This window comes from Nicrophorus vespilloides, unplaced genomic scaffold, assembly GCF_001412225.1.
Source record: "Nicrophorus vespilloides isolate i.1.1-1 unplaced genomic scaffold, Nicve_v1.0, whole genome shotgun sequence".
Taxonomy (NCBI): domain Eukaryota; kingdom Metazoa; phylum Arthropoda; class Insecta; order Coleoptera; family Silphidae; genus Nicrophorus; species Nicrophorus vespilloides.
The window spans coordinates 70,790-83,800 of record NW_017096303.1 but is presented as its reverse complement, the minus strand read 5'-3'; the positions used below and the strand labels follow the sequence as shown (position 1 = coordinate 83,800).

Sequence of the window (13,011 nt, the reverse complement as noted above, 5' to 3'; positions counted from 1 at the left end):
CGCAAATATTAAATCATCACTTTAGCTGCACGAAGAAATCCGCTCGATGGGTTCCATGATTTTTAAGTGTCGACCAAATTAAGGCACGTGTTCGTTTTGCCGAATATTTCTTGGAAAATTTTGAAAATGGAAATTCTACACTTTTAGTAAAATCGTAACAGGTGATGAATCTTGATTCTATAAGTTTGATATGGAAACCAATAAAGAGATCATTAATTAAAAGTTAAAAAGCTCCAAAAAGCCGATTTTGATGAACGTTTGCAAAGGTGGCTCTACTGACTTAAAAATGTATTGAAATAATAACTTCGTCACCAAAATATAATATAATCAATCCCATATTATATTTGTAATTAAATTGAAATTATACATTAATTTAATAGAAGTTTGAGTATTAATATATCTTCCATTATTCCCCTAAAAATCATGAAAGAAGTAAACGCTGTAGAAACGCGTACTGAACGAATCCAGCACACATCGTATATATCGACTCCACGATTTACTTAAAATAAATAAATAATTATATGATAGTGATTATTTTATTACCATTAAAAATTGTGTACAAACTTTGAAGATTATGGCATAATGCGAGGCAGCTTGCAATATAAATTTAAATAGAACTACAAATAATCTGAAAAAATAATAAAACAGTAAAAAACAATCCATCAAAGATTACCTAAAAAATACATTTAAGGAAATTAATACTTATTATGGGCGCAACTGGAAAAATACAAGACCAAATTTGCATCCCATCAATCAGGAGAGAAAATGGTACGCAGGTAATAAGTAATGAAGACAAGGCCCAAACATTTGCTGAATATTTCGCTGTTTGTTTAATCATATCTATCGAGTTCTCTCCGATAAATTGAACATTTTTTACATAGCTATTCCAAATGTGTGAGCCAATAAATCCAATACTGTCATATGAAATTGCTGCATTTATAGGTTATGGAAATAGGACTTAATCAGAGTTTAAATAATCAAATAACAGCCAATAAATGTTTTTAAAAATTGTTTTGATTCAATTCGTAGAAAATTGTCTTAATACCCAAGTCACCCGAAAAATTAAGATCATATAGACAGATAGGTGTTTGAGAAATGTTGTTAATGAATATGTTAAAAATGTTAATATACAAGAATGAGTTACTATATAGTTACTATAATCGCTAAATTTTGAGTTCGGTGTCAACATAACCGAGAAAGTCATTAAATTGGTTAAGATATTAAATCAAGATTTGGAAGAAAATTGCTATGAGATATATAGTTGCACTACAAATGCAAGAAGAAAATGCAAATATTATAAAATTATAACTCCCACGCAGACTAATTATTTCGAAAGTATTCGACACATGTACAAATTTGTATCTAATTAACTCGTATATAGCAGGCAAACACAATACGGTACATTTATATTTAATTAAATTATAATAAAATCGTGGAACCTTAAAAAATACAATCTACATTAATTTGCTGAATTAGTTTTACTCGGACTGAAAATTACATTCATTAATAATATAGGCAATTGTTAAATACTTTGTATAAACATCTAATAAACATTTTTGTTATGCTGACAGATATAGCGCATTTTATTATTGCAATCCAAGTCGTCAAGTACATATTTATCTGGATAATAAAATAAATATGTGCAGCTTTCTGTATTATTAAGTCGTGAAGCCTTGTGCCACCGATTAGATATAACTTTACGACCATTGCTCATCCAAAAAAAATCTTCTTCCATTTTCAAAGACATTCCAGAAGCCCACAAATATGTAGTGCGCAAATCAAGAGAGAACTGAAATATTAAAAAAATATAATGAAAATTCCTTTAGTATAATCAGCTCACTAACATTTAAAAGAAAATTACCAATATAATCTAATTCTTCATTAGTATCAATACTTATTAACTCCATATTGTATGTTTTGCAACTTCTGTACGCTTTATACCAATTTACCTAAAATTTTACCAAAAATCAATATCTAGTATTTAATATTAATAATACAAACTTTATTGATGATATCCAAATAATACGTTTTGTTGCCGTAATTTGTTACAACTGGTAAATTAATGGATTTCTCTGTGCAGAATTCCAAAGTGACATCACCCACATCTATTAAAAGATATATTTATGTAATTGCATAAAGTTTAAAAATACTTACTTAAATCACAGGCGCAGGAAATTATGAAATAAATATTAATGACTAAAAATAATGTTAATGCCACACGAACCATTTTTGAGCTATATCTTTGTACGAGAAACTGCAGAATGAATATGATGTTTAATTGACTGGGAATATATATAGTCTGGTTTAAATAAGTTTGTTAGTTTTTGTAATGAATCGATTATTTGCAAGGAAGATGATTTATATTTAATTTGGCAAATATTTTCTTTTCTCTGACGCGTAAACCATACTATATATTCCCACTCAATTAAACATCATGTCTATTCTGCTTCTTTTTTTGGCATTAATTCATTTGTTTCTGAAAAACAAAAGTTTTTTCTCAATTTGTTAAAGTCTAACTATATTTCATTCCAAGAAGAGCGGTAAGAATGCATAGGAGAAAATGTAAGATTAATGATGTAAGGTTGGTACAAATTCCACCACCAATACAGCAAAAATTAGTTTTGTCATTCTCTACTGATTTCAACGTCAACTCAAGCCTATGCAAATGTTCTACGAATGCCAAAATGTATATGGAGCATCATCCCTTTACTATTTCCAAGTGGGTTCAAAGATTTCAGACCGGTCATTTTTTTATGAAGGGAGATCCTCGTGAGTGTTGCCCAAAATCTTCGGCCTGGTGAAGGCAAACATTGACGATGATCGAATAGTGAACAAGAAATGTTGATGAACTGGGCTTGGTTGCCAGGGTTTTATTGCAAATATTAAATCATCACATATTTCTTATATAATTTTGAAAATGGAGATTCTATCACTTTTTGTAAAACCGTAACAGGTACTGAATCTTGATTCTAGAAGTTTGACATGGCTGTTTGGTAGCAGTCTATGGTATGAAAAAATATAAAATAATCAATTCCATATTATATTTATTGTAAAATGGACATGCACTATCTAATTAAATTTAAATTATACATTATTTTAATACAAATTTTCGTATTAGTATTAATATCTTCCATTATTCCCCTAAAAATGATGGAAGAAGTCAACGCAGCTGTAGAATTGCTTTCTAACAAAATCCAGAACTCATCGTATATATCAACTCTACAATTTAATAAACTTAGCTAAAAAATTACATTGAAGGAAATTATTACTCATTGTGGGTTCAACTGGAAAATTACAAGACCTAATTTGCATCCTGCCAATCGGCGTAGAAAATAAGAAGACAAGGCCCAAAAATTTGCTGAATGTTTGTTCAATCAAATATATCGGAAACAATTATAAATTGAACTTTTTTTTACAAATGAAATTGCCAAATATGACAAATATGACTTAATCAGAGTTTAAATAATAAAAATACAACCAAAAAATGTTTTGTTTCAATTCTAAGAATTAAAGCAAATAGTCTTAATACACAAGACAGGAAAGTCACCTAAAAAATTAAGATCATATAGACGATAATATAATAGTAATAAACAATCACCAATTTGCTGAAAACTGCATTGGACAAAGTGTGGGATATATAATTGCACTACAAAAGGAAAAAAGAAAAAAAATGGAACTATTATAAAATCATAATTGATACGCAGACTATTGTGAATAAAATTTTAAATGCTTTATATAGACATCTAACAAACATTTTTGGTATGCTGACACATATAGTACAATGTAGTATTGCAATACATATCGTCAAGTAAATATGTATCTAAATGACCCCAGAAACGTATGCAGCTTTCTAAATTGGGAATTCGTGAAACCGAATGCCAGCGATTAGATATAACACCACGGCCATTGCTCATCCAAAAAAAATCTGTTTCGGTTTCTAAAGATATTCCAGAAGTCCACACAGATATATTGTCCGATTCAACTGAGAACTAAAATATTTAAAAAAATATAATGAAAATTCCTGTAGTCTATTCATCTTACTAACATTTAAAAGAAAACTACGAATATAATCGAATTCTTTATCAGTATCAATACTTATTAACTCCATATTGTATGTTTTGCAACTTATGTACGCTTTATGCCAATTTACCTGAAATTTTAAGGGAAATCAATATCTAGTATTTAATATTAATAATACATACTTCATTGTTAGTATGCAAATAATACGTTTTGTTGCCGTAATTTGTTACAAATGGTAAATTAATGGATTTCTCTGTGCAAAATTCCAAAGTGACATCACCGACAACTATTAAAAGACATATTTCTGTAAATGCATAAACTTTTAAATTACTTACTTAAGTTACAGGTGCAGGAAATTATGAAATAAATATTAATGACTATAAATGGAGTCAATGCTACACGAACCATTTTTAATTTATAACTTTGTAAGAGAAACTGCAGAATTAATATGATGTTTAGTTGATCGGGAATATATATATAGTCTGGTTTAAATATGTTTATTAGTTTTTGTTATAACTCGATTATTTACAAGACAGATGATCTATATTTATTTTTTTTTAAATTAAAAATTTCAAACATATTTTATTTTAATAGGATTTTTTTTACTCGGACGCATAAATTCTAATTATATTATTATTTTAAAATATTTTATTCTGAGATGAATCTGTCTAACATATGTGTGGCCTTCTGATATTGCTTTGAGATTCTTTTGAATGAGCAACTGTCGTAAAATAAGATCTAACAATATAGACATTTTCTTTCATAAAGTTGTATAAATTTCCACAATTTCATGTAATTATACAATTTTCTATATCTGTGAACATACCAGAAACGGGTGTTAGAAGTTTTTGTAGAGCAGTTAGTAATTACCGATGCTATTAATGAAAACTTAATTTTCAGTCCGAATAAAACTAATTCAGTACATAAATGTATAAAGTATTTTTCTTTACACATATATGCTTTTATTATTTTTTTATTAATAAATATGAAATACGCCTTTTTATTTTTAGAAAATAAAGAATAATTAGTATGCGCGATGAAAAAAATTAAATGATAACCAATGAATGTTAGTATACTAAATTTAATAGATTTCATAATTATTTTTGTAATTGAATTTCGAATTTATATAATTTGAAACCCGTTTTTTTCTTCATATAAATAACCGATTTTTGAGTCTAGACTTAAAATATAAAAATGAATTAATTAATTAAAAACATAAACATTTTGACACAAAATCTTTTCCATAAAATGAAAATAAAATCTGGAAGAAATTAAGTCTTAGTCTTGACACTAAAAGCTAAACTTAGTACCAATGTATTACTTATAAAACCCACTAAATATTTCGATGTCTAGCGTATTTCATACACTAGTTTCAAAAAGTGGGATCATTAACTTATCTTACAAATATGTTAAATATAGTATCCAAATTATTCAATAGAAGAATTCTATTTTCTGAGAAAATTTTAAAGTCGGTTCTTATATAAACCGTAGTTTCAAGTAATTTAGACAATCTAAACTTCTGGCGATGAAGTAAAATATGAAACCCATATGAAACCAGTAATATTTTTTTGGAAGTGTAAACGACATATTATGAAAGGGAATGACAATATCAAAAATATAACTTGTTTTGGTGGTGCCTTTTAACGGGCGTTCGGTATAATTAAGTATGTAGATCATTAGTATATATTGTAAAATTATATGCCAGATCATGAGTACTCTAGGTGGGAAGGAAATGTTGTTTTTGGTTTTAGATTGAGACTTATTGGTGATATTGGGAGATTTTTTTAAATGGTAGAATGCGACGCAATAATGAGGATGTTGGAGAAGTATGTAAAAACGGGATTGTTGTATTATTTCAAAAAAATTACTGTATTTTATTACAAAAAAAACAAATCGTTATTTTTTAATGGAGCATTATATGTAATTTCTATTGAAAAAAAATCTTGTTTATTTCTTTAAAATAATTGAATATTCTGCATAAGAGATGAGCTCATTGTTTAATTTTTATAAGTTGCAAATGGAATATTTACATTACTGAGATGTAAAACCCTGCCTATAAATATGTTTCCGATCAGTAGAAAATCACATTCATTTTTTTATATAGATCGAAAATGGTTCGTCTAGCAGCAATATCCATTTTAGTCGTCAATTTTTATTTTATAAACGTTTCTACCTGTTATTTAAGTAAGTAATTTAATTTATATTTTCATGTTTCACAAAAGTTCCTCTGTAGATGCAATTGATGGTGATAGGAATATTTGCTTACCGACAAATGTAAAATTACCAATTATAACAACATTTGAGAATAAATTTTATTACTTTGAAGATAATAAATATGTAAGTATTTGTTTTGTATTTGCGACGGCCAAATAAAAATCTTCACGCTGCTAAAATATACATATATTGTATAATTTCAGTTGAATTGGTATAATGCTTATCAAGCTTGCAGGAAATATAATATGGCATTGATTACACTTGATTCTGATGAAGAATTTGATCATATTAATACATTTATTAATAGCGTTTGTGAGTATAAAGAAAGTCATCATACTGAAATGACATCCAATAATAACATTTTTGTTAATAGTAACTAACAAAGTGGAAATATGGACTTCTGGTACGGATTTAGGAAAGAACTATGATTTTATGTGGATGTCCAATGGTCAAGAAATAGTTTCCCAAAATTGGGACGAAAATGAACCTAGTAACACTCTTCTTGAAAATTGCATATATTTATCACATAATGATGATTCATATTTACTTAATGATGGATTTTGTAATGAGACCAAGATTTATATCTGTCAGAGTATCAATAATTTCTAGTATCAAAAATTTCATCGAATAATAATATATAATTAACTTACAATTCACATTATCCACAATTAGATGTATTGATAATATATTGTTATAATACAATTTAATAAACAGAAGGATTTATTGTATACATAAATATAATAGTAATATCTATAGGCAATGAACTTAATAAATGATTGTGAATTTAGAATAATAATTAACAGTGCAGTGTTTGAAATAAATATAGATTACATATTTATTTAGCGACTTAGTTTTATTTCAAAATTAATATTACCTAAACCTGTAATCATGAATACTTCATTTTTTTTATTTTATAAAATAATTAATTACTTGAGTTTGCACTAAAGTCAAATTGATCTAATTAACGTAACATTGAGTAAATGAACGTTATATAATAAAGTAAATAGACGTCGAGGGTTTCGAGTACAACCAAATATATGTTAATATGCCAATATGCCCGTTCAAAATCAATAATTATGGAATGTTTATGCCCTGATACCTTAGAGCCCGTCAGCCCCTTCCATCTCCTTGTCACTCAAATCTTTATCTTTTATATCATTAATCTTATATGTACGTTCGATCATATCATATAACCTTTACTCAGTTATTATATTTTATTTTGTATTTTTGTAGAAATTGTTCGAACGTAAGTCGATATTTTACCGGTACCGAATTGCTAGAAACTACACAAACGTGCACCTTACATTCAAAATATTTAAAAACAATTTTTTTGTGAATATTGATTATATAAAAAGACATATATATAATTATAGTTAATATTATATTTAAGAACTATCTATAACTTATAATCTAATTTTTTATTACTTTGTAGCAAATCATTGCAGTTTCAATATCTGTCAAAATAATTATTATATTCAATATTGATTATACAATAAAATGCCGATTATTCGTTCCGTTTTCGGCGCACTTATCATATCAGAATTTTATCGCGGCGCCTCAAGTTAAAACATTGGTGTATCTCAGGGCGAACTTTATGTTCAAACATCAGAATTTTTGCTATTCGCACATTTTGGAAATAAAATTGTGTCTGCAAATCTACCGATTAGTAAATATTTTTACAAGGAACACAATAAAAAATTACAGATTACCTTAATGATTAAAAATGTGATATCAATAGCAATACAAATTAAAACAAAAAGCTATATTTATATTAACCGGTTTTTTTAATGATTCATGCTTTAAAGTTTTCGAATTGGCACGGATAATAGGTACCTCGCAAATTGCGGATAATTATTTGATTTGAAAGTGAAAAAATACAGATTATGTAATTTTTTTATGTTGTGTAAATTTTTCACAATCTGTTCATCAATGTGAACATTGAGTACATTTAAGATCGCGGTTGACATTAGGTAGGTAATCTTTCCTGGTGGATAGTTATGACCATTATGATGATTTTTTAATTTTTAATTTGTAGGTTGCCTGTCGTAATATCTTGATGCTCTGCGATTCCAATATTTCCTTTCACTGTGAATCTGCTGCTATCCTTAACACTGTAATTGTACATCGACTTGACTGAAGATCCATATGCTGTACCTCATTTATTTTACTGTACATCCCATGGCGAACAATGGCCTTATTGCTGCTGGCACCGAGAGGACTCATAAGTGGCCTGGCTTGACCAGGATTCGAACCGTCGCCGGTTCGATTGTGGTAGGGCCACTTAACCATTCGGCTATTAGTCTCCCCAGATTATGAAAAAAAATTCATTATGGAACAACAGTATTTTTTTGAAAACTTTTTTCCTTCAGTTTTTTTGAGAAATTATGTTTAATTTTTGATACAATAACATCATTTTTTTAAGTATAAATATACTTTCAGAACTCTGATTAATTTATATTATTGTTGGATATGTATTTTATAAACATATAATATCCAACACAAAATATAACAGATATGCTTTGCTTTATAATTCAAAACAATATGCAATACAATATTGAACCGGATCGATTAACAGAATAATTTATGTCTCTTATACCGGATTTGGCTTGTGCATAAGATCTATAGTGCTACATCCCTATATGTATTATTTTTATTCATTTATTTTTTTAATTTTAATTTTATCTCCGCTATAAAATACCGATCCAAAGTATTTTACAAAATTGATTTTGTAGCAATAAAGAGATAAGTTCCTGTCGGATATTCACCCGGAGACATCTCAGGAAGTAACAGCTTCCAATCCACAGGATTCGCAAAGATGCGACGATGAATATGCAAACCATCGATACTTAGAGTGGACAAAGAAACGAGCCGGATTTGTCGAGAGCAACATGACACCGAATCGATTTTAACGTTGTGCAGTGCTTCGTTAGCCACGCTCCGTACAAATCTGCATGTAAGATGGATTTATAACTTTGCATTTCAATATTAATCTTGAACGGGGACGTGTGCTCTTGGATCAACAGATTAATTGGAGCAGAACACTGTGTACAGCTCCATTACGTTGCATCTTATCTCAAATGTAACTAGAAGATTAATTATCCGCACAATGCCTTTACATACCAATTCAACAACAAACGTATTCGTAATTACATGATTACAGAGAGATATTCTACCCCGAGATTAAAATTATTTTATATTACTTAATTAGATGCATTAATCATTTGAACTTGTTGTACTTTATAATTTGAAACTTAGTCACAATTTTTAAGAAAAAAAATTCAAAAATTTTTTTTTTATTACATAAATGAACCTTTTCTATTTACCACAATTATTGGGGGTCATAGGGACATTTATCAATTAAAATATTTTAGATTTAAATTAAACTTAAAACACAGGCAGAGTTCGCAAATAGGCATATAACCAGCCATTTTTAGTATGTGAATGTATTGATCGAATAAAAAAACATCTCTATAATTTTAGATAAAAGATTTCATTAATTGAATCAAAGCTTTTATATTGGAGAAACATAAAGCAGATCAAAAAACTTTTTTCAATAATAATCTAATTGTATTTTAGATTATTTCTTATTATTTACGTTTATTATGAATAAGTCTATATCAAATAATAAAACATAATGTAAGGATTATGGGTGTCGAGATTTTGATATTGTCGGGATTTCGATATAAACCTTTTGCACATAAACTGCAGACACTATTATTGGTTTCTCTGCATTAATATTATTAATTATAAGAATAGTTATTGCAACAGTCATAATTACAAATAATCATTAATGCTAATGACCACTCTTTCCAATAATTATTCTTTAATAATAATAATATTATTTATTGCAACAAATAAAATACAAACTTAATAAAATAACATCATAAGAAAAATATAACTAAATTGATTTTCTGCAAAGGGCTACTGGAAATAGGTCTTTCTGAAATTACTGTTTATTATTCTACTTAATTTATTTATTCCCTTCATCATTTTAATTAATAAAAAATAATTTACCTATCATTTAGATGCTAAGAAAGAAAATAAGTATTAACAATAAACTAAATGTATTGTCTACATGCTATTGAGCGCAGATTTATTATTATTTAATATTATTTTTCAATGACTTTTTCAATTTTTCTGGTAATAACGAGTTCCGCAAGAAAAATATAATCTTAGGGAGTCGACAAAGACCACTGCCCGTGTATGTATCCCGTGGGTATGTGATCCGCCTTCTCGAAAATCCATTATACTGAGTTATTATCATCGGTATTTATTTATTTCATAAATACCAACAGAGAGTGTTGCTTGAAAAATATCCGCTGCGACCTTTAATAATTCATCCGGAGGGCGCTTATTGAATTTTTAAATGGCCGCTCTCTGGTAAAACGACTATATCTCATCCAATTCTGCCTCCTTTTATACGACGCAGAGTTTAATTGCGGATCCGAAGGCAGACAAAGGGCACGTAACGTTCATAAATTCGCGCACTGGCGCAACGAGACGTAACCAAACTACGGTATATACTATATATAGTTTAGTAGTGTTTATTTCTCGAATGGTTCAAATATGCTTCTTTCGTTGCTGTTGCTGGTCGATCAATGTGCGTGTACTTTGCAATACGTCTATATATTTAAAGGTACACTGTACACGTTAAGCTCCTATACACCGAGGATTTCACGTTTGTAATTCGCCTTAAATCCAAATCTAGAGTAAACAGGTCGGAATAATCTGGTGCACGGAAATGGGCATTACGAGACGAAGGGCGGAGGGCTGGAGCTCCGGAACTCTGGGCGAAAGAAGCACGGCTTGTATCGCGGGGTTAAGTAAATATAATTGTAAATGTGGATGCCGGGGTTTTGCTGGAAAATACATTCGGAAAATGCCTATTTCACTCAACTAATTATTATTAAACGAATGCCGCCACCTAATTGCTGCTGTTTTATTTGTATTCGTGCCATTAAACAGTACAGAGCTTTGCAGATGATATGCAAATAACATATATATTTAGAAGAGAGAGGGCAAAAGAGAGGTATCCATTAATTAACAACTTAATTAAAAAGGAAATGCAATTTACTACACTCGCGACTAACAATAAAATTTAATTAAAACAGAAAGTTTGTCATATTCTGCTTTTAAGTTCTTTGCTATATTCTTGAAGTGAAATAGCATTGCTTTAGATTAACAAATATGTTTTTGTGGACATCTATTTCAGATAATTTGTTTTATAATGCAATCCACGCAACACGAGAACTAAACAACTGTACCAACTAGTAAGTTCAACTATTTTGTATAGTGTGCAGTAAAATTGAACAAAAATTCTACTTTCTATTTTAATAATATAATATATTATTTACATATGTAAATGTATTACAACTTTGACATGTGGTTTCAGATAAAATAAAATTAATTCCAGTGAACTTTACTCTCTTCTTATTATTTTATATATTTATCATTATCATATTAGTAATCTTCTAAAATAAGCATTAAACGAAAAGAATTATAAGGTCTGGTATTTAATTCAATTTACATTATTTCAAATTTATTAACGTGTCTACTCGGGGCACTAAAAAGAGGTTTAATGTAATGTAACTTTGTTTAACGTTGTTTTTTTTAACTAATTCTTATTGCATGTCATAAAATGGATTTTGGTACATCATAAAAATGAACTTGCATGTTTTCATTTACCCGCATAACTTAGTCCTTCATTCAAACATTATTTAAATATTTGTTTTTTCTTAATTTTACATGAAGCACTATGAACGTAGTCATATAATTATTTTTTAAGATTTTAAATATTGATGGTGAACTAACAGAGTTTCTACTATCATCAAGAATGAAGATTCTCTCTTTACTATAATCATCTATAACAGGGATTCCCAAAAACTGCCCTGAGGTGCACCAATGTTTTGACTTGAGGCGCCGCGGAAAAATTCTGATATACCAATGGCGTCGCAAACCAAATAAGTTTGAAACTCTTGAACTATAACTTAAATGTTACAAAGCCTGATCTTTGTGTATTCTAATATGAATACTATATACAGTAAAACAGACAAGTTGTCAAAACTAATTCGTAAGTTGGTTTTGTTCGTAAATCGATGCCTTCAAGAATCGAGCTTCCAATGTATCAATATTATCGCTACATTACGTAATTTTTATACTTTCATATAATCAGCATATTTGTATAAAAAATATTTTGTGTATTAATATTTTAATTTTGTTTAAAATTATATATTGAAATTATTGAATATTCTGTACATACTAAAGATAGAAACAATGAAACGCTGAAGCAAATTGTCATAAAATTAAATGAGAAATATAGCAGATGTTATCCTGTCTGCATTTATAATTTAATTTAACTTTACTGAAGATGTTTTTCGCTCTGAGAAAGCCAACGAAAATTAAAACTTCCGACTTTGCAATTTATATATTTCATTTCTATAAACGTGGATACTTTGTTCTCTAAGCCGAATTTTAATTCTTAAAAAAATGTCGACTTTTCAGTTAATCTTATAATTATTCACAATATAATATTAGTTATTATAAACTTCAAAATTGATATAAAATACATAGGTATAAGTTTTAAAGTTAATATTATTTAAAATTGAAGAAAAGTAATAACTGAGTTTGGATTACAAACTAACAGCATTATATTTACTAACTCTATATTTATATAATGTTTAATTTTGACAAATGTATTATAAATATGCAACTGAATAATATTTACCACTTATAATTTGCTTCCATAATTAGTGTTCTTTTGTTAAGCAATATGTCATC

The 13,011-nt window shown here is 28.3% G+C and overlaps 1 protein-coding gene and 2 long non-coding RNA genes across 3 annotated transcripts in view; 1 reads left to right on the top strand and 2 right to left on the bottom strand.

The window, feature by feature from the left end:
* Nucleotides 1-1,581: 1,581 nt before the first annotated feature.
* Nucleotides 1,582-2,083, bottom strand: LOC108556601. Its single transcript, XR_001890822.1, has 3 exons — nucleotides 2,002-2,083; nucleotides 1,845-1,949; nucleotides 1,582-1,789 (listed from the first exon to the last, which is right to left on the bottom strand). It is a non-coding gene; the product is annotated as an uncharacterized LOC108556601 (long non-coding RNA).
* Nucleotides 2,084-3,706: 1,623 nt separating this feature from the next.
* LOC108556603 lies at nucleotides 3,707-4,292 on the bottom strand. The gene is made up of 3 exons (XR_001890823.1): nucleotides 4,203-4,292; nucleotides 4,046-4,150; nucleotides 3,707-3,989 (listed from the first exon to the last, which is right to left on the bottom strand). It is a non-coding gene; the product is annotated as an uncharacterized LOC108556603 (long non-coding RNA).
* Nucleotides 4,293-8,412: 4,120 nt separating this feature from the next.
* LOC108556596 (SCY1-like protein 2) overlaps nucleotides 8,413-13,011 on the top strand; it is a 57,705-nt gene continuing 53,106 nt past the window's right edge. The window contains exon 1 of the mRNA XM_017912767.1: nucleotides 8,413-8,505. Within this exon, the coding sequence (XP_017768256.1) occupies nucleotides 8,413-8,505 (93 nt within the window). The remainder of the gene's footprint in view (nucleotides 8,506-13,011) is intronic.